The following is a 21781-nucleotide window of genomic DNA, read 5'->3' as shown; positions in this document are numbered from 1 at the left end:
TTTTTCAATAGAACCACTTTTTCTCTGCTGTATTTTGCTTTATTGCACTTAATTATTTCTGAAGAAAGTATTTTAAATGGAACATCCTAGAAGAGGAACTGTGTTATGTGTACAGTGTTATTTGTAGAAGAGTATAGTTTGATAGAAATTGGACAAGCAGTAGAATGTTGTAATAGGAAAACATGATTGTATTGTTTGTGTCCAAATGGTCCCATAGGACTTTCCAAGATGACAGAACTGTGGATGATCTGTGCTGTCTGTAACAGTAGCCACTAACTACTTGTAACTACTGAATACTTGACACTTGGCTGGTGTCACTGTGGAATGCAGTTTTCCATTTCACTTAGGTATTTTTGTGTCATTGTTGTGTTTTTTTTTTTTTTTTTGACAGGCAGAGTGGACAGTGAGAGAGAGAGACAGAGAGAAAGGTCTTCCTTTGCCGTTGGTTCACCCTCCAATGGCCGCCGCGGCCGGCACGCTGCCGCCGGCGCACCGCGCTGATCCGATGGCAGGAGCCAGGTGCTTCTCCTGGTCTCCCATGGGGTGCAGGGCCCAAGCACCTGGGCCATCCTCCACTGCACTCCCTGGCCACAGCAGAGAGCTGGCCTGGAAGAGGGGCAACCGGGACAGAATCCGGCGCCCCGACCGGGGCTAGAACCCGGTGTGCTGGCGCTGCAAGGTGGAGGATTAGCCTAGTGAGCCGCGGCGCCGGCTCATAGTTGTGTTTTTATGCTTACAGAATAACAAATTTTAAATATTTTCTTTTTTCTTTTTTTATTTTCAGGGAAATACATGCAGATGATGAATATTCTTAAGCCAATTGCCTTTGATGTTATCCATTTCATGTCTCAACTGTTCGATTATTACCTGTATGCAATATATACCTTTTTTGGTCGGAATGATTCGGTAAGTCAAACCTTGGAGTAAAAAATCAGTTATCTTAAAATTTATTCATATTTTAAATGTGAAATAAAATTTTTCATTCTTCTCTATAAGATAACCAAGTAATATTTTGAGAAGTAGCCATTAATTGGAAAATTATCCATATCAGCTTTTTGTCTGCGTATTTGCCTTGACTGTGCATTGTAAGCTTTGATATGATAAACATTGTATTTTATTGAAATTTTTGGCAGAAAGAGTGTGATATCTGTTTCTAACCTTGACATATTTTGGCAGGTTGTTTTGTTGAAATCTGACCCCATGTATAATTACTACACAGTAAATGAGACATTTTAAGTATTGGCTAACAATCTTAGTAGTCAATAATAAATTCAGAAGAAAATGACAAACATTTATTAACATAATTGAAAATCTTTTAATTGAACCATCTTCCTGCCACCAAATTAATGTTTCCTGTACCTCACCGAGTTCTCTTTTTCTACTTCATTACTAATGGAGAATAACATGTACTATGCAGGTGACTAGTCTGATATTTGGAAGTTATTATATGATTTGCCTGGGTGTTTGGCAGTTTTCTTTATAAAAACGAATTACTGAGATATATGACTATATCATAATATTAACTTTTCTTACTTCATACTGTTTCAAAAAACATGTAGATTTGAATATAACTACATGTATCGTTTGAATATTCATATCCTTGTTGTAACTGCCAGTATATCAAAGACAAACTCTTTTAGTATAGGATCTGAATTTCTAGTATTTTTCATTCTGGAAAAATTTTTTTTTAGAAGGAATGCTAAGAAATTCAGAGACAAATTGTTACTTGGGAATTTGTTACTGTAGAATATATACTAATCCATCACTCTGAATTTGGAAACTTCCTAAATAAGTATTAGCAGAAGAAAAACATCCTGGAGTTGTAACTAATGGTCAGAGTCTTTGAGTCTTCCAGATGAGCCCTATGCTGTCTTTTGGACTGTGCTTTATATCAGCGCTGTCCAGGAGATTTCAGAATAATGGAATGTACTAGATTTCCATTGTTCCATATGGTAGCCACTGGCCCAGTGAGCTTTGAGCATTTGAAATGTGAATAATGTGGTTTAGGAACTGAATTCTTAAATGTTATCTAGTTTTAGTGATTTTTGTTTTTAAATAGTAACATGTGACCAGTCTGGCTATCATTTTGGACAGATAGTTCTGGACCATATTAGTAAGACATGTTTAAATAGAATCTTTCTATAACATTGGGAAACTGAAGAGTTTAGGATACAACTTCACAGCTAATTATGTACCGACACAGGTTTATTTAAAATGAGGTACAGCAGAATCTGAGAAAGTTAGCCAAGTATAATTAGATGCATACTGTAAAATATGTTGCATATGTTAGTTAAGACCTCTTATGTTTTAAAGAACCTAGTAGTCTGATATTTTATTTTATAAAGAGTTTTCAATTCTGTGAGACTCAGAGCTATTTAATTATATTGAAACAATTAGTTACCACTTGTAAATGGGAGTGTCTACCTATATGTTGTAATGGGAATATTGTAGTACATGAACCAGTAAAGTGTGCATAGAATGTGAACGAGTAAATATTTATATTGCATTTCCTGTTCTTCTTACTTGCAATTTTTAAAAAGACATTTTCTATTATTAGATTTTATTTACTAATGCTAGTTTTTAGCTACAGTGTAAATATGAAAACATGTGCATCTTCAGTAGAATGATTTATAATTCAAACACTACTGTTTTCAATTCTGCAAAGCTCAAGGAAACACTATTTAAAGTAACAACTTTGAATCACTATGAAAGGTGTTTTCTGCACAGATTTGTCAAAGTAAACACTCTCATTTTTCTATATGTAGAAGGATACTTCAATAGTTTGTAAAGGGGGCATTTGGTACAACCCTTAAGATGTTGTTTGGGATGCTTGCATACCATGCCATATTGCCTGCGTTCTGGTCCCAGCTCTTCTCCCAATTCCAGCTTCTTTTTTTTTTTTTAGAGTGGGCCTGCAGGCCACTGTCCACTCCACCCTCTTTTTTTTTTTTTTTGACAGGCAGAGTTAGACAGTGAGAGAGAGAGACAGAGAGAAAGGCCTTCCTTCCGTTGGTTCACCCCCCAAATGGCTGCTATGGCCTGCGCGCTGCACTGATCCGAAGCCAGGAGCCAGGTGCTTCTTCCTGGTCTCCCTTGCAGGTGCAGGGCCTAAGGACTTGGGCCATCCTCCACTGTCTCTTCCTGGGGCACAGCAGAGAGCTAGACTGGAAGAGGAGCAAACAGGACAGAACCGGTGCCCCAACCAGGACTAGAACCCAGGGTGCCAGTGCCGCAGGTGGAGGATTAGCCTAGTGAGCCACAGCGCCGGCCCCCAGCTTCTTGATAGAGTGTTCCTGGAGAGGCAGCAGGTCATATAATCGGGTCCTTGCCACTTGTCAAGCTGAGTGTGTTGCTAGCTCCTGTCTTCAGCCTGGCCCAGCCTGGAATGTTGTGGACATTTGGGAAGTATACCAGTGGATGGGAGATCAGTCAGTCTTTCTCCCTCCTCTTTTTCTCTCTCTTCCTCCCATCCACCCCCTGTCTGCATGCCTTTCAAATAAAATAACAAATTAAAATGGAAACAAATACTGGTTGCAAATGAAATTGAAAGGTAAGGTTATTTTGGTACAAAAACTTTGAAATTCATACATAGTTTTTTCATAATATGCAGTTACAGAGAGGCAGAGAGAGAGAGAAAGAGAGAGAGAGAGAGAGGTCTTCCATCCATTGGTGCACTCCCCAAATGGCTGCAATGGCCAGAGCTGGGCCGATCTGAAGCTAGGAGCCAGGAGCTTCTTCTGAGTCTCCCACATGGGTGCAGAGGCCCAAGGACTTGGGTTATCCTCTACTGCTTTCCCAGGCCATAGCAGAGAGCTGAATCAGAAGTGGAGCAGCCGGGACTAGAACTGGTGCCCATATGGGATGCCAGCTCTTCAGGCAGTGGCTTTACCTGCTACGCCACAGCACCGGCCCCTCTTAATTTTTATATACATAATTCAAGGTGGTTTTTTTTTTTTTTTCAGAACTTGCAAGCTTATATTCTTTTTAATTATGTACTTTAAGTCTCTTTTGGAGCAAAACTACACATAAATGAATAAATAGCACAAATAAGTATATGTATGCATTTATGATTGAAGAGGTAGTTTTTAATTTCCTGATAAAATAAGCCCTTCAGGACTATTGTAAATCCTATTAGTTTCCATATTCAAAAAAGTAAATACTCCTCCAAATTGCTCTGTTAACTGTTGTGTCGTAGATGTTAGGAAGGAAGTGGGGGTCAGGTACTGGGTAGAATGGGAAGAATAGGATAAATGTGATTGTATCTGCTTCTATCCCAAAAGAAAGGGGTTTACACTAGTGAATTTAGATAGATGGGTCCTTGTGGAAAAATCAGTATCCCTCCCCGCCCAAGGTTTCTGGCTTCAAGAATGTCATTGGTTGGGGAACACAGTGTATGTTTTAGTCCAAAAGATCGATTCTCCCTGCTCGTTCTGTTCCTCCAGAAGCCCTTGCTCGTCACTGGGCTGGTTGTCGATCAGTCCATCAGGTTCTATTTTATACCAAATCCATCGTATTCTATTCTAATTTTCCTCTTGGTGTTGCTTTATCTTGCTTTGTGCTAGGCTCTCTGATTTTCACCTCTTGAGTGAAATTGTCCTTGTGTTTGCTGTGTATACTCTCTTCTGAAGGCCTTTTCTTTGTATAACATAGCAGTAAGCACACAGTAGGTACTTGGCGCATGGAGGTCAGCATTTTAGCCCTCAGCAGATGGAAGGAAATCTTAGGGTTCTTCCTTGACAGCATTTTTTAAGCTCTACTTGTGATTTCCTCTAATTAATAAAACTGTTTCTTTATAGAGAGTCTGTGATTTGGTATCTAAACTTTTAAGAAATTAATTAACTTAATTAGCTAATTAGCTAATTAATTAACTTCCACACAGTGGAAGTTAATTCCATCTTTCTGGATGATACTCACTGTAGAAAACAACCGTAAAACCTAGAGATTATGCAAAGGGCAACCATCTGAAGATCCTAGAGAGTAAGTGGAAGAAGCAGATAGACTGGTGGGGAGTTCATGCAGATGAGAGAAAGAGATGTTGTAAAAATAAATAGCCGGGAGCTAAGTGCGGTCCACATGGCACTCAGCTGGAGGCACGCGTAGGAAAACCTGTGTTTGTGGACTGAAGAACCATGAAGTGGGGCCACAAAACTGGGACACTGGTGGAAGCATGAAAAAGAAGAGCCATATCTTTGACTAACCCATGAACTGACGGCAGACCTGGTGGACAGACCTGAACAGACATCAGAGCTGCTACGCAAAAATCAGTTTGTAGTTTAAACCCAGTCAAGAACATTATATACTGAAAATAAAGGAAGCAGTGTTTATGGGAGAAAAATAAGAATCCAGAATCAAATTGATGGTGCAGTCCAACCTTACCCAACATACATGGAACCAAAAAAATGAAATTGTATCCTTAAGTACAAAGAAAGGCAATCTAATCTGACTCTAAGGTGTTGGGACTAAGGAAGAAGGATTTTAAATGGACCATTATCCTTCATTCCCCGAAGGAAAAGATGGACATCTCTGCAGAGAAGTAGGAAATTCTAGCAGCAAAAGTGATGAAAACCAAAGAGAATTCCTAGAACTGAAAAGTACAGTTTCAGAAAATGTACTCATTAGGTAGTAGACATGACAGGAAATAAAAATGTGAAGGTGAAGAAAAATAAATAGATTATTCAAAGTGGGCAACGTGGAGAAAAAAGATTGGAAAACAAACATGATCAGAGTCTTATGGATGTGTGTTAGATTATATAAAATGCTTAAGCAAGCATTCTATTAGGATCTTAGATGGAGGAGAAGAAAGAGAGTGGGGCAGAAAAAAATTGAAAAAACAATGGCTAAAAACTTGTAGATACAAGATGATGAAGAAAAAGCAAGCAGAGTAAGTATGGAGAAATGTTCTGGATATATGTGACGAAACTGTTTCTTGAAAACCACAGTAGACTTGCTGTATGTAAAAGGTACCAGTGATCTGCTTAACAGCTTTCTTCTCACCAGAGCTGTGGAGACTAGAAGAATTAATGTCTTTACAGTACTGAAAGAAGAGAACCATCTGTCCAGAGTTTCAAGTCAAGAAAAATACCATTCAAGAATGGATAGGAAAGATAAGTGTTTAGCCTAGAAAGATACCTGTGTCCCATATTGGAGTACCTGCATTCAGTTCCCAGCTCTGGCTCCTTTCTCCAGCTTCCCAGCAGCTAAGACCTTGGGAAGTAGTGGTAATGGCACAAGTAATTGAGTTCTTAATTGAGTCACCTCCATGAGAGATTTGTTGCTTTCCTGGCTCCAGGTTGCAGCCCCAGCCTGGCCTCAGTTGTTGGGAGTATTTGGGAAGGAAGCTCACTTGATCTCTCATTTGCTCACTCTACCTCAGAATTTTAGAACAAACTTTCTAAAGAATGAAAGTGAAATTAGAATTTTTAGATTAAAAATAATTTGTTATAACAGACATGCAATATGTGTGTAAGAAGTCCTAAAGGAAGTTGTTCAGAATTAAGGTAAATGATGCCAAATGAAAACACGAATCCTTGGAAAAGGATGGAGAGCACTGGAATTAGAATCTACTTGAGGAAATGCAAAAGGTTATTTTTCCACTTATTTCTTTATAAACCATATAGCTATTTGAAACTGAAATCATATCATAGTCTTCTTGGTGTTCATGATGTAGATGTTTTATATGAAACAACAGTAATAAGGTATATAGGGTGACATGGATCTATGTTTGCAAGACTTCTGTGTGTTGTGCAAGGTAGTACATTGTTAGTAGTAAGCAGACCATTAAAAGTCGAGGAAGTATGGAAAAGTCGTGAAAAATAATGCAAAGAACTTCAGCTCTTTAGCTAACAGGAAAATTAATGTAGAATTCTAAAATACATATTAACATAGTCACAAAAAGCAGGGAAGGAGGAACCAAGAACAAGGAAGAGATATAATAGTAGATTCAGATTCAACATCATTTCGTTAAATGTTAATGGACCAAACCCTCAAAAGGCAGAGATTGCCAGAATAATTAAAAACAAAATCGACACTTTAAGAAACACACTTTACTTTTTTATATAAAGATTTATTTTTACTTATTTGAAGGACAGAGTTAGAGAGAGAGGTAGAGCCAGAGAGAGAGAGGTCTTCTATCCACTGGTTCACTCCCCAAATGACCACAAAGGCCAGATCTGAGCTGATCTGAAGCTAGGGACCAGACATTTCTTTCGGGTCTCCGACGTGGGTGCAGGGGCCTAAGGACTTGGACCATCTACTACTGCTTTCCCAGGCTGTAGCAGAGCTGGATTGGAAGTGGAGCAGCCAGGACATGAACTGGTGCCATATGGGATGCTGGAGCTGCAGGGATGTGCCGATATGGGATGTGGCGGCTTTACCCACTATGCCACAGTGCCGGCCCCAAGAAACACTTTAAATCTAAAAGCACACATAGGTTGGAAGCAAGTGGGTAGAAAAAGATGTACCATGTAAACATAAGAAGGCTACATTGGCTTTATTAAAAGATAAAATAAATTTGGAAAGAAAATATATTCTCAGAGTTAGAGATATGCCATAATGATATAAGAATCTTTTCAACAAAGACATAAGGATTATAAATGTGTATGTAACTCAGAAAAATAGAATGTCAAATTAGATGATGAGATAATAATTGACAGGAGTAAAGGGGAAAAGAGAAAATGCATTGTAGCTGTAGTCTTTAATACCATACAATTACTGATAGAGCAAGTAAGCAGAAGATCAGCAGATACATAGAATATTTGAGCAATACTAACAACCATCTTGACTTAATTGATTTCTGTGGGACTGCACACTCCACAACCGCAGCAGGATTTATAGTTTTGAGAGTATATGATATGTTTAGCAAATGTCTTGGTACTCGTATGCAAAGCATTCTGGGCCATTAAACTGCCATAATACATTTTAAAAATTGAAATAATGTAGACTATATTATCTGGTATTGGTATAATGAAGTTAGAGATCAATAACAATAAAATAATTGGGAAAACTAAGTATTTGGAAATTACATACTTTTAAACTATGAATAGGTCAAAGAAGAAATCACAAGAGAAATTAGAAAGTATTTTAGAATGAATGATAAAACACGATATATCAGTAAATTGTGAGCTAAACTAATCTGTGTGTAGAGGGAGGTATCGAGCTTTAAATGCTGGGAGCAGAGAAAGAAGAGTCTCAATTATGATCTGAATTACATCTTAAAAAAAAAGTGCAAATTAAACTTAAAGTGAGCAGAAGGAAGGAATAATAAAGATAAGAGCAGAAATAAATTGAAAACAGAAGGCAATTTTTTAAAAAAATCTATGAAACCAAAATCTGGTTCTTATTAAAATTTGAATAAAATGGATGAAATACAAGCCATACTAATAAAAGATGATGCAGTTTATCAGTATCAAAAATGAAGAGTGACCATCATAACAGAACGTTTAGACTTTCAAAGGACAGCGAGGAAATAATATGAACAATTTTGTGCCAATAAATTTGTTCAGTGAGATGAAATGGATAAATTATTTGACGAAGTCAAGTTATAAAAACCGACCAAAGAAGAACTGGAAAAGTTGAACAGCTATTTAATCATTAAATAGGTTAAATTTGTCAATAAACACCTTCAATAAATACTGATGTTATAGAAACTCTCAGGAAATAGAGGTAAAACAAATATCTGACAATTTGTTTCATGATGCCAATATTAACACGTATTCAAAACAAAGATGCCACAAGACCAATATACTTCATGGACATATATTTTTAAAATATCCTTGAGCTGTTAACAAGTTGATTTATGACCAAGTGGTATTTGTCTTGAAAATACAGAATTGATTTAACGGCTTAAAATCCTATTTTAAAATTAACCAGTGTTGTTTATTTACCATGTTAACACCCTACCTTAGAAGAAAAATCTTTGATAGTTTATAGTTATTCAGAAAAAGTATTTGACAAAGTTTAATATCCTTTGATGATAAAAACTTAGAAAACTAGCAACAGAAAGGAATTTCCTCATCCTGGTAATGTGCGTCTGTGGAACAGCAAACAGTGGCGAGATTCAGTGGCAAAATTCTCAGTGCTTCCTCACAGCAGCACAGAGAGAAGGTGACTCTCACTGGGCCAGCGCTGTAGCGCAGGAGGTGATACCTCCACCTGTGGCACCGGCATCCCGTATGGGCGCTGGTTCTAGTCCTGGGTGCTTCTCTTCCGATCGCGCTCTCTGCTAGCATCTCTGCTGATACACCCACGTGGGAGACCTGGAGGAAGCTCCTGGCTCCTGGCTTCTGATCGGCCCAGCTCCGGCCGTTGCAGCTGTTTTGGGAGTGAACCAGTGGATGGAAGACCTTTCTCTCTGTCTCTCTCGCTGTCTATAACTCTACCTGTCAAATAAATAATAAAAAAAAAGGTAACTCACTACCATTTTTTTTTAAATTGTTCCGAAGTTCCTAGCCATTGTTGAAAGGTAAGATAGGAGCTAGAAGACATAGTGATTGGAAAAGAAATCACCTTTATTTGCAGGTGACATAGATTGTTCATGAGGAACTTACAAATAAGCTTTTAATATAATAAGCCCCGGAAACAAGATCAGTATATAAAAATCAATGACTGAGCAATTAGAGAATGAAATTTTGAAAACAGCTTTGCTTTCAATAGCGTCAAAAATTTTAGGAATAAATTTAGCAGATAATTTGATAGACTTGTACACTGAAGAAATTAAAGCATTATAAAGGGAACTTTTTAAAAACTAGATAAATAACAAAGAGACATTTCAGGCTTGTATATTACTATTATAAAAATTGTAGACCTCTCCAAATCTATAGATTCAATTCAATTCCAGTCAAAATTGTAGTGAAACATTTCTGAAGGAATTGACAGCATTGTTTTAAAATTGGTACAAAAGCCAGAGGACCCAGAATAGCCAAACAAATTCTGAAGGGACACCATTTAAATTTCCTGATTTTAAAGACTGGCTGTAAAGCTCCTGTAAGCAAGATAGTATGGTAGTGGCCTGTGCAGATCCATGCAACAGGATAAAATCAGAAATCGTCATACACCTACAGTCGATTGGCTCTGAGAAAGGTGCTAACGTGATTCATTGTCTAGAATATAAATAAGCACTATTTATAATACCTATATAAGATCCAGAATTATGAAACTTCTAGGAAAAAAGCTTGGGAGAAAATGTCTTTGTGACATATGAGATAGGCATTTGTTTCTTTAAAAAGACACAAAGAAATATGAACCATAAAGGAAAATATTGGTAAAATGAATTTGAATAAAATGATTAATGGCATTTACTTTTTAAAAAAAGATTTATTTTATTTATTTGAAAGGCATTGTGGCAGAGAGGGAGAGCCAGAGAGAAAAAGATCTTTCATCTGCTGATTCACTCCCCAAATGGATTCAAGCTAAGAACCCAGAACTCCGGGTCTCCCATGTGGATGACGGGGCTCAGTCTTAGGGCCACCTTCGCTGCCTTCTCAGGAGCATCAGTGCAGGGAGCAGCCTACTGGAACTGGTGCCCGGAGATGGGATGCCAGCGTTGAGAGGTGGAGAGAGGCCAACAGAGAGAGCTCCCATCCACCCTCCACTTCCCAAAGACCTCAGAGCTGGGAACTCACCCGAGATCTCCCATGTGTGGCAGGTACCAACTGCTTGAGTCATCGTCTGCTGTCCCAGGTGTGACTGAGACTCAAACTCAAACTCAGGTACTCTAATATAGGATGCAGGCATTCCACATGGCACCCTAGCTGCTCTGCCAAATGCCCACCTCTAGACTGGACATCCTAAACACGGAAGATTTATTCCGCGCGGTTCTGGAGGCTGGAACCTTCACTGTCAAGGTGCAGCCCGTTCTGTTCCCGGGGAGGCCTCTCTGCTTTCAGATGCCACTCTCCTGCTGTGTCCTTACATTATGTTCTGCTCACGTGGAAGTAAGCTGTCTGGTGTATCTTCTTCCAAGGGGGTTAGTTCCAGGGACCCACCCTTGTGACCTCACTTAACCCTGATTTTCTCCCAGAATCGGTCTCCAGACACCATCACATTGGAGTTAGGGCTTCAGCTTGACTTGTAGGAGATGTGAACTTCTGTCAATTAGACAACCTAGAATTCATATACACTGCTGTGGAAATGAAAAAAAGCATGGCCTTCAAAAGGCTGCACTTCAGAAAACAGTATCACAGTACCTTATAAAGCTAAAAGTCTATTTATTGTATGAACCAGAAATACCACTTCTAGGTGTTTACTCAGAGCTGAAAATAATATATGTCCAGACATACGTGTGAATTTTATTGTGGCATCATTCATATAACCCAAAACAGGACCAAATGTTTATTGACCTGTGGATAAAGAAACAGATTGTGCTAAATGCACGCAGTTGAATACCATTAAGTGATAAAAAAAACACAAAATACTGACAGACTCACAGCATGGGTGAATTTCAAAAGCATTTTAAATAAAGGGAGTCAAATACAAAAGACTGTTATTCCATTTATGTGAAATTTTAGAAAAGGCAAAATCTTTAGTGATAGAGAGCAGATCAGGAATACAGGATGGGGATGGGAGAATGAATAGAAAAGGCTTGAGGACATTTTTAAAAGGGGAGAGAACTCCTGTATTTTGATTATGGTACTGGTTGCAAGAGTGTATACAGTTGCCTAGATTCATCATGCTGTATGCTTAAAATGCCTGAGTTTAATTGCGTATAAATAACATCTTATGGAAAAAGGAGTGAGTGAAGTTTACAAAACCTAGAGAAACCAAGATGTCTTAAAATCTAGCATTTATAATTAGTTCATATTTTACTACATAGTGTCATTTCACAGCTATTTTAATTTGAGACATTCTGGTGCATATTAATAATATGTCATCCTCATATCTTAAATGGGATTAGAGGAAAAATAAGAAATCTCTGCAAGCTTATATGTTTATTTGCCCACATAGTCAAACAAAATCGTTTATGAATACATCAGTGAGTCTATGTTTTCTTAAACAAGTCATGTTTCCCATTTATTCACACATAGAAAACATTTTAGCATTTAACATTTCCAAATGCCTGGATGTGTATATGATCATCTTTAAATTAAATTTATTTTAGTCAATTGAATCATCACACAAGGAGCTTACTAAGTGACTAAGTGGCTTTTTATGTTCTTAATATTCTTTTTTTTTTTTTTTAAGATTTATTTATTTATTTATTCGAAAGTCAGAGTTACACAGAGAGACGAAGAGACAGAGAGAGAGAGAAGTCTTCCATCCGCTGGTTCACTCCCCAAATGGCCGCAACAGCTGGAGCTGTGCCGGTCCGAAACCAGGAGCCAGGGGCTTCTTCTAGGTCTCCCACGCGGGTGTGGGGGCCCAAGGACTTGGGCCATCTTCCACTGCCTTCCCAGGCCATAGCAGAGAGCTGGATGGGAAGTGGAGCAGCCGGGACTCGAACCCGTGCCAGCTTTACCTACTAAGCCACAGCGCCAGCCCTGAGCCCTTAACATTCTTGACACCCTTCTCATTCATGCTCTTACATGAAGGTTTTTTATAAATGCTTTGGCTTTGTTGTAGTGAGTAGAATTCTGTACTGTGAAATGTTTACTAACCCTAATAGAAGATTTCTTTCAGTTTTGAATGAATATTTAGGCTGTCTATAATTTGTGTAAGAAAGATTAATTAGCAACACTTTATATTATTGTATGTTTGCATAAACACAACAAATTTTATATTCAGTAAAAGAGTGTATTATCTTTAAGTATCTTAACTTATTAACTTATTAAAACCAGTAACTTTCAGGAAAGTAATTCTATTGAAGCTGTGTTCTGATAATTTATGAGATTGGTCAGTGTTTTTATTTTTTTATTTTTTATTTATTTTTATTTTTTTTATTTTTTGACAGGCAGAGTGGACAGTGAGAGAGAGACAGAGAGAAAGGTCTTCCTTTGCCGTTGGTTCACCCTCCAATGGTTGCTGCGGCCGCCGGCCGGCGCACCGCGCTGATCCAAAGCCAGGAGCCAGGTACTTATCCTGGTCTCCCATAGGGTGCAGGGCCCAAGCACTTGGGCCATCCTCCACTGCACTCCCTGGCCACAGCAGAGAACTGGCCTGGAAGAGGGGCAACCAGGACAGAATCTGGCGCCCCGACCGGGACTAGAACCCGGTGTGCCGGCGCCGCAAGGCGGAGGATTAGCCTAGTGAGCCGTGGCGCCGGCCAAGATCGGTCAGTGTTAACGTGACCTGTACAATGCACATGAATAGGTGATTATTTTTCTTGAAGGATAGGATTACTGTGTTGAAATATTTAAATGCAGTCTGGAAAGCCTGAAGGCTAACTGTCTCAATGAAGACCCACCAAATACTTTAGTTACAAGATGTGACATTTCAAGAGTATCTCCAGAGTGATGTAATGTGTCTCTCTTCCTTTTTTTTCAGTTGGAATCAACAGGACTTGGCCTCAGTAGTAGTAGACTAAGAACAACTCTAAACAGAATACAAGAAAGCCTTATTGATCTGGTGAGTAGGGAATTGCAGTCCACTCCTTTGGGTTTTATATAATACGAAGAAGCCATCCGATCACCTGTCTATAAATGTTTGTTTATGTGCATATTGAGTGCCAGATCCTTAGCATTACCAGTGCATATTCAAAGTCAGATGGGGCTTGTCTAGGGTCTGACCAGAGAGAGAAAAATAGAACCTGCAGGAATGTGATATTGACTATGGCATCTAGTACAAGTTCAAAGAGAAAAAAGGTTTATGTATAAAATTGGTGACAGAATGACTAAAGGAAGAAGCAAGACTTATGCTAGACTTTGAAGGACAGGGGTGGAATTAGTGGGACAGAGAAGAATGAATAGTACTCAAAGAAAGGCACAGAGGTTGAGCAAGGGCCTTGAAGTGGGACAGGCATGGCCCAAAGTGTGGCAGGTCTTTGTTATTGGGGAATTGGTGTATGTCGAAAACTTGTGCTGGGGAGAAAGTTTGGACCACTTTATCAATGGCTTTGATATTCAAGGAGAAAGTTTTGGGTTTAGTCTGATATGTAGTGGTAACTCCCAATTCTTGACTGTGTGTCTCATCGTGAAATACATGTTTTAAGAAGAAAGACTAGATAGCAACTTAGGCCTTTGTTAAAGCTAAAATAAGCATTTAAAATAAGCAAAAAAAATTCTTGCAGGAGCCACTACAGCCAGAAGGATTTTGTTGTCAGTGTGCTTCTCAGGCTCTGCGTTAGCCCTAGGCTTCTCTAAATTTCCTCTTTTTTCTTCAAGCTACCCCAAACAAGCAATCATCTTTCTGTTCGTGTGTAAGCTCTATATTATGTACATAGTTATGTTGTTCAGAGTCTTACAGAGTAATGTAATCATGCTTTTTTTTAAGAAGTGCTTATTAAAAATCAGTTTTGTGCTGGGCATTATTACAGAGCTGGGAATTCATCAGTGCACAGAAGAGGTATCCGCCTGTCTTCTTGGGAATTGTGTTTTTTTGGAGCAGAGAGGCAAATAGATAAGGTACTGTCAGACACTGATAAGTGCTAAAATAAAAAGAAAGGAGAGAGTGGTAGGTTGGTGATCTTTGAACAGATCTGTGAATACAGAGTGAGAAGCATGTGCTAATATATCCACAGTGAATACACTTTGATTTCCATCAGCCTTATCATTTGAAGATCTTTTTACTTAGGGCATTAAAAGTCATTATTTTAGAGACAGAGTCTTTACCCACTAGTCATTCCCCAAACGTCTGCAATGAGAGGGATTGTTACCAGACAGGATTGGGAGTCTGGAATAAAATCCAAGTCTCCCAAAGGGAGTGGCAGGAACTCAATTACTTGAGCCATCAGTACTGTCTCCCACAGCCTGGAGCTGGGAATTGAACCCAGGCATTCTGATATAGGACCTGGGCATCTTAACTGCTAGGCTAAACACCTCTTCCTACATTTTTGTTGTTGTTGTTGTTGTTATTGTTAAGATTTATGTATTTATTTGGAAGTCAGAGTTACAAATAGAGGAAGAAGGAAGGAGAGAAAGGGTAAAGAACGATAGAGAGAGAAAGAGCGAGCGAGTGAGCACTTCTGTCCACTGATTCGCTTCCCAAATAGCTGCAGAGGCCAGAGCTAAGCTGGTCTGAAGCCAGGAGCCAGGAGCTTCTTCCATGTCTCCACATGGGTGGCAAGGCCTCAAGGATCTGGGCCAACTTTTTCTGCTTTCCCAGGCACATTAGCAGGGAGCTGGATCAGAAGTATAGCAGCTGAATTCAAATCGGCACCCATAGGGGATGCCAACATCACTAGCACTGGCTTTACTGGCTGCTCAACAACACTGGTGCCTCCCACATATTTTTTTTAAAAGAATATTTAGAACACCTACCTTAGCACCGAACATGTCTTAAATAAATCTACATAGAGTAGATGAATAAACCAATTCTTGGGTTTTATGCATGCCTTCTGGTGTAATTTGGCACATTTTCTGGGTATTCATCCCCATTGAACCCTTGATCTTCATTTGCAGAGTCATGGCTTTTTTTTTTTTTTTTTTTTTTTTTTTTTTTCAGTATATGTGGTGCTGAAGCAAGCACAGGTTTTTTTTTTTTTTCAATGCAAAAATGTGGCTTTCAGTCCCACTGACATTTTTCTATGCCTGATGCTTTAAAAAATATTTTATTTATTTGAAAGGCAGAGAGAGGGAGAGACACACACAAAAAGTGCTTCCATCCACTGGTTCACTCTCCAAATAGCTAAATGGCTGGGTCTGGGCCAGTCCTAATCCTGGAACTCACTAGGACTCTCATGTGGCTGGCAAGATCCCTGTACCTGAGCCTTCTCCCACCGCTTTATCAGGCACTTTATTAGCAGGAGCTAAATTGGAAGTGGAACAGCTAGGACTGGAAGCAGCATTTCTGTGTGGGATGGCAGCTGAATTGGTCACACCACAACACTGGCCCCTGTGTTTGGTGCTTTTTAAGATTGTGTTCCTCAGATCTTAACTTTTCAGCTGAAGTTTCTCTTGTTTCTTGAAACTAGACTCATTCACTCCAGCATTTCTCTGTTGTCTCTGCTAATTACCAGTTTATGATTGTCAAGCTACAGTTCCCAATCCGACCCTTAAGGCATGGATACTAGGAGACCTTGAAAAGTTTGTGGAGGGGGCGGCACCATGGTGCAGTAGGTTAATCCTCTGCCTGCGATGCCAGCATCCCATATGGGCACAGGTTCTAGTCCCAGCTGCTCCTTTTCCAATCCAGCTCTCTGCTATGTCCTGGGAAAGCAGTGGAAGATGGCCCAAGTCCTTGGGCCCCTGCACCCACGTGGGAGACCAGTAAGAAGCACCTGGCTCCTGGCTTCAGATCGGCGCAGCTCTGGCTGTTGTGGTTATTTGGGGAGTGAACCAGCGGAAGGAAGACCTTTCTCTCTGTCTCTCCCTCTCACTGTCTATAACTCTGCCTCTCAAATAAAAAAAAAAAAAGTTTGTGGAAATGAAATCAAAAGATGTCTATTTTTGTGAAAAATTATTTGAAATCCATGTATACTTTTTCCATAAACTTTTGAACATTCTTTGTATATTTATGCTTCAGATTTTGTCACACGCTGTGTAATGAAATAGCATGACCAGGTAGACAGTGGGGCCAAACTTGCTTTTCTTTGAGGCTCATTGCCACCCTTCTGCTGGGTAATAATGTATCGGCAGCATCTGCCTGACTCCTTTGATCATTGGAAAACTTTTTTCCTGAACTGAAGTGGTTGTCAGATTTAAAGATTTTTTTTGAAAAGTTAACTATACCTTCCCTCTGTTAAAAAATAAACAGGCAGATATGCCTGTTCTTGGGTGTTCTCTTCGACACTTTATATTTTGAAGATATCCTTTCTTTAAGTCCTTCTCCTTGCTGTCTCAAGTCAGAAGACTGCTCACTGGATGACAAGACCGTGCAAGCAGTCATTCTTCCTCCACTGAGTAAGGAGCCTTGGCAGGTCTGTCCAGTGCCCTGGTCCTCTGGAGGGAAAGATGTCACCAGAACCGAAGTTTTCCATGTCGAATTACACAGTAATTACTGGTGCTGATAAGTGTTGCTCTATTATTTTAGAAAATATATTTGTCACTTACTAGACCTTGATCTCAGGTTTTTCTAAGCTGGTAGATCAATTTTCTGCACTTCATTAATTTGCATCTACATTGGCAGAGAACATTGATTGATTTCTTGCTGTTCAGTACATTCTTTGGCTATTAAAATAATTTATAGCCTAATCACTGTGGAACCAACTAAGTGGAAATAATATTTTTCCTTATATTTCTCTTACATGTCAGTTAAAGTTTTAATAAACACTTTTTAGTATTTTTATCTTTTTCATAGATCTCTTCTATAATTTTGATTTCTCTTTAAGCTATGAAAGGCAAAATTGGAGTGATTGCCACCTGAAATCATTTATCGTGGAAATTCAGTGTTAACTAAGAAAATTTGGTACATCAAAGCAAAGTGTAGGCAAAGAAGTTTAATGGAAGAGAAGTGGGGAGACTGCTACAGGCGATGACAGCACCAGGAACGTGAATTTTTAGTTACCTTTTCGGTGATGCTGACCCAGGTGTTTGCTCTTAGACCTTTGGTCAACTTTAAATCTTTGATAAAAAAACATGTTTTAAGTTTGTCCTGAAAAGTTCATAATTAAGAATTTTCTTTGTGGTAGTAAATTAATGGCAAGAAAGGCTAAACAATGTGACTTTCATCGTGGGAGAGTCTCCAAGTCGTCACAGGGCGTCTCTGACTTAGTGGGCTGGTGTGAACTGAAACACCCATCCGGTCAGGAGCTTTTCCAGGTGCACACTAAGTATGCACCCCTTTATGTCAGCGTGCCGTTTTGTACCTCTCTTGCTTCAGTCAAGTGTATTTTCCTAAAGGTAAATACAGACCTTCAGCTTTTAGATGATAATTACTGTAATTTTTATGCCTCAAATGCCAGTATTAACTGGGAGCAGCAAAAGGCATTCTAGTGAAAACCTTGTGAAGTGGGGACACAAATCCAGTGATTTCTGTGAGAGCCCATGAGTAAAGGGGGAGTGCATCATATATGTGAGGGAGGTACTGAGGGGGTAGCTGGCGAGTGCTTCTGGCCCCTCCTGTCACACATGGAATAAACTGCGTTTCCCCCAAGCTGTAGTTATTCCCCCTGCTGGCCTACCAGCACCTTCCAGCACCACCTCCCTATTGGATCCCAAAATAATTAGGATTTAAATTGAAAACACTTTCAGTTTTACAAGTAAGTTATATATATGATGATTTCAAATCATAAAAGAGTGAAATTCAGAAGTAACTCTGGGGCTTGTATTTGATGCAGTAGTTGAGACACCGCTTAGGATAACCTGCATCACTTATCAGAGTGCGTAGGTTTGAGACCTGGCTCAGCTTCTGATTCAACTTCCTGCTAACACACATCCAGGGATGCAACAGCTTCTACCTACGTGGGAAACACAGATTGAGTTCTGAGGTCCTGACTTTGGCCTGGCCCAGACCTGGATGTTTCAGGCATTTGGAGAGTAAACCAGCAGTTGGGAGGTTCTCTCTCCCACCTTTACTCCCTCCCTCCCTCTCAAATTCACATTTAATACTTAGTTATACTACCTGCTCATATGTCCTCACTTCTGAACTCCATATTGACAGTAGTATGTTAACTTGCAGGGGATTTATTTGATAATGGTTAGCATCTCATAGCTGTGTAATTCTACAATTCAATATAAATTGTAAACCTTTTTGTTAAAGGATGTGGGACAGAAGTTAATGTATATTCTGATAACTTTTTAAAAAGTAACAGCTCTTTTGTATTAAGCTTTTGCATAATTTGCATGTAATTTATTGTTTTTTTTTTCTTTTTGTAAATTTCTCTTCAGGAAATTACTTTAAAAATATAGTGTGTAGAATTTATTGCCATGTCAGTACTGGAAGTCCTATACGTAAACTAAAATTATAATACCCATCTTCAAATCAAGCTGGTTATTATTGCAAGTATATGTGGTTGTAAACATTCTCCATGATTTACCTCGGTTTAGTGACTGAGACAGTGGTATCATAAGTATTGGTAGGAGCCCTTCATTGTGAACTGTGCCACCATGGAGTTCTTTTTACAATGCAATTGTGACGTCACTACCTTGACCTTTCTCCTCTTTCCCCATTAAAGCAGCAATTAAAATGATTTTTCTAGGGGCTAGTGTTGTGGTGTAGTATTCACCTTCAGTGCTGGCATCCATATGGGCACTGGTTCTAGTCCCAGCTGCTCTTCTTCCAATTCAGCTCCCTGTTGGATGGCCTGGGAAAGCAGAAGATGGCTTAAATGCTTGGGCCCCTGCACCCATGTGGGAGACCAGGAAGAAATTCCTGGCTCCTGATTTCAGATCAGCCCATCTCTGGCCATTGCAGCTGTTTGGGGAGTGAACCAGTGGATGGAAGACCCCTCTCTCTGTCTTTCTCTCTGTAACTCTGCCTTTCAAGTAAGTAAATAATTTTGTTTTAAATAAGATTACTCTGACACTCAATGTAGCAACCATTTAAGTCACTGGTGGCCAGCGCCGCGGCTCAACAGGCTAATCCTCCACCTTGCGGCGCTGGCACACCGGGTTCTAGTCCCGGTCGGGGCGCCGGATTCTGTCCCGGTTGCCCCTCTTCCAGGCCAGCTCTCTGCTGTGGCCAGGGAGTGCAGTGGAGGATGGCCCAAGTGCTTGGGCCCTGCACCCCATGGGAGACCAGGAGAAGCACCTGGCTCCTGCCATCGGATCAGCGCAGTGCGCTGGCTGCAGCGCGCCAGCTGTGGCGGCCATTGGAGGGTGAACCAACAGCAAACGAAGACCTTTCTCTCTGTCTCTCTCACTGTCCACTCTGCCTGTCAAAAAAAAAAAAGAAAAAAGAAAAAAAGAAAAAAAAGTCACTGGTATGAAGATGTCAGTGTTTTCAGCATTCTCTCCTGTTGGCCTTGCAAAGAGGTTGCTCAGGTAGCTTGCATCTTCACTGAAAGACTTGGAGTGCCAGAAGGCTCTTCTCCATCAGCTACTCCGAGTAGCCAGTGTGCACCTCCTTGCCTAGGACGACAGTACCTCCCACCCTCAGAAAGATCTGTGCCAGTATGTCAGTGAGTTCAAGTGATTTTTGGGGGTGGGTATTTTTACTGTTTACTAGAGCTCAGTAAAAAAAAAAAAAAATTTCTTTGCTTCACATTAAGGGCAAGTTGAGTGGGCATATCTTCAACATTCTTGCTGTGCTAGTCTGTTTATAATACAGACTCTATTTCTGTGAAGCCCAAGAAGGAGAAGCTTGCTAGTGAGCACGGCATCAGATGAAGGTGACCCTGAGAGCCGGGAAGTCTGACTTCCGGTGAGACCACGTCCCTCCCGCTGACTGCCTGGACAGTGCTGAGCAGCCCAGCGCACCTTGCTTTCTGGGCGTCCTTTTCCTTTGTCACATTGACCATCTTCCGTCTCATCTGCAGTCTGTCCCCAGCCACAGGCAAGACAGCTGTTTGTGGGGAGCAGCTCGGACTAGACTAAGTTACTGGAATTAAGACTTATTCTATGCATCTGCTCTCCTCTGTGGGGAGCAGCTCGGACTAGACTAAGTTACTGGAATTAAGACTTATTCTATGCATCTGCTCTCCTACAATATGGCGCTGGGAGAGGAGAAAACAGCTTCTACCCAGCTGCCTCCAGTTCAACCAATAAACTGTAGGACTTGCTCCTGATTGGAGAGCAGCGTACTCGGCGTGTGGGCAGCCGAGTTAGGATTGGCGGAGGAGGACTATAAAGGAGGAGAGAGACGGCATGCACCAGGAACATCTATGGGGAACATCTAAGGGAACCCGTGCAGCCCCCGAGAGAGCCGGCCGGCGGTGTGCCGCTCCCCTGCGGAAGTGGGGAATGTGGCTAGGGGGAACTGCCCTTCCACGGAGGTGGAAGGGATAGTAGCCAACCCGGGAGGAACCAGCAGCGAACCCGGGGAGGGCCGAGCAGACGAAAGAACAGCGCAGGGTCCTGTGTCGCTCCTCCACGAAGACGGGGAGCGACATAATGGTGCCGTGACTCGGATATGAAGCCTAGGCAGGGTTTAGTGTCGTTCCTCCATGAAGAGGGGGAGCGACAGCTGTTCTGTTTCAGCTTTTCTCCACATCCTAATACTGCTTTCAGGAGACTTTACCAAGGTTACCGTGATTGAGGTTTGAGTTTGAAATGATTAATTACACCAAGAGGCAATCTCATTTCCCATATCTGCAACTTCTCGTCTCTCTGAAATGGTGGTGGTTCCTGAAGAACCCTTGTGTTGGCAGACTTGAGGTCATGCACAGGTGGCCGTGTCTCGAGTTGGATGATGTTATATAGGAGGAGCCTTTTCACTTTGTATAGAAAGAAAGTCCCAGCAGTTACAAAACATAAAAGCAGAGAAAAAAGGACCGAAAACTAAGTGTAATTGATGTGTGCTTCCGAGTTTTTAATTACAGTTCTGGTCTCATCCGAATCAGCTGATTTATTCCTGTTAGATTTGCTGTTTCAGGTGCATGTGTCTGTCTTGTATTTTCAGGAGGTTTCAGCAGACCCTGCTGCCACCCTCACAGCAGCAGAAGAAAGAAGGGAGAAGGTCCCGAGCCCACACCTCAGTCACCTTGTGGTTCTGACGGCTGGCGATACGTTGTATGGGTTGGCAGAAAGAGTGGTAGCCACGGAATCCTTGTAAGTTGTTAAAAATAGTTGCTTCGCCATTAAATAAGAAAGGTTATAAAACTAAATGTTGTACAAGTAGACTTCTAGCAGTGTATGTCTACCAGATTAATATCACT

General features: G+C 40.4%; 1 protein-coding gene across 5 annotated transcripts in view; it reads left to right on the top strand.

Moving 5' to 3' along the window:
• VPS50 (VPS50 subunit of EARP/GARPII complex) overlaps positions 1-21781 on the top strand; it is a 119511-nt gene that overhangs the window by 84016 nt on the left and 13714 nt on the right. For all 5 annotated transcript variants that reach the window (XM_008261723.5, XM_070059817.2, XM_051852990.3 and 2 more), the window contains 3 exons: positions 785-906; positions 13417-13497; positions 21526-21674. In XM_008261723.5, the coding sequence (XP_008259945.1) occupies positions 785-906; positions 13417-13497; positions 21526-21674 (352 nt within the window). The remainder of the gene's footprint in view (positions 1-784; positions 907-13416; positions 13498-21525; positions 21675-21781) is intronic.

Source organism: Oryctolagus cuniculus, chromosome 16 (genome assembly GCF_051225735.1).
Source record: "Oryctolagus cuniculus isolate XC-2025 breed Fujian yellow rabbit chromosome 16, ASM5122573v1, whole genome shotgun sequence".
NCBI classification, from domain to species: Eukaryota; Metazoa; Chordata; class Mammalia; order Lagomorpha; family Leporidae; genus Oryctolagus; species Oryctolagus cuniculus.
The sequence above is the reverse complement of the archived record's forward strand: the minus strand, read 5'-3'. Positions and strand labels throughout refer to the sequence as shown.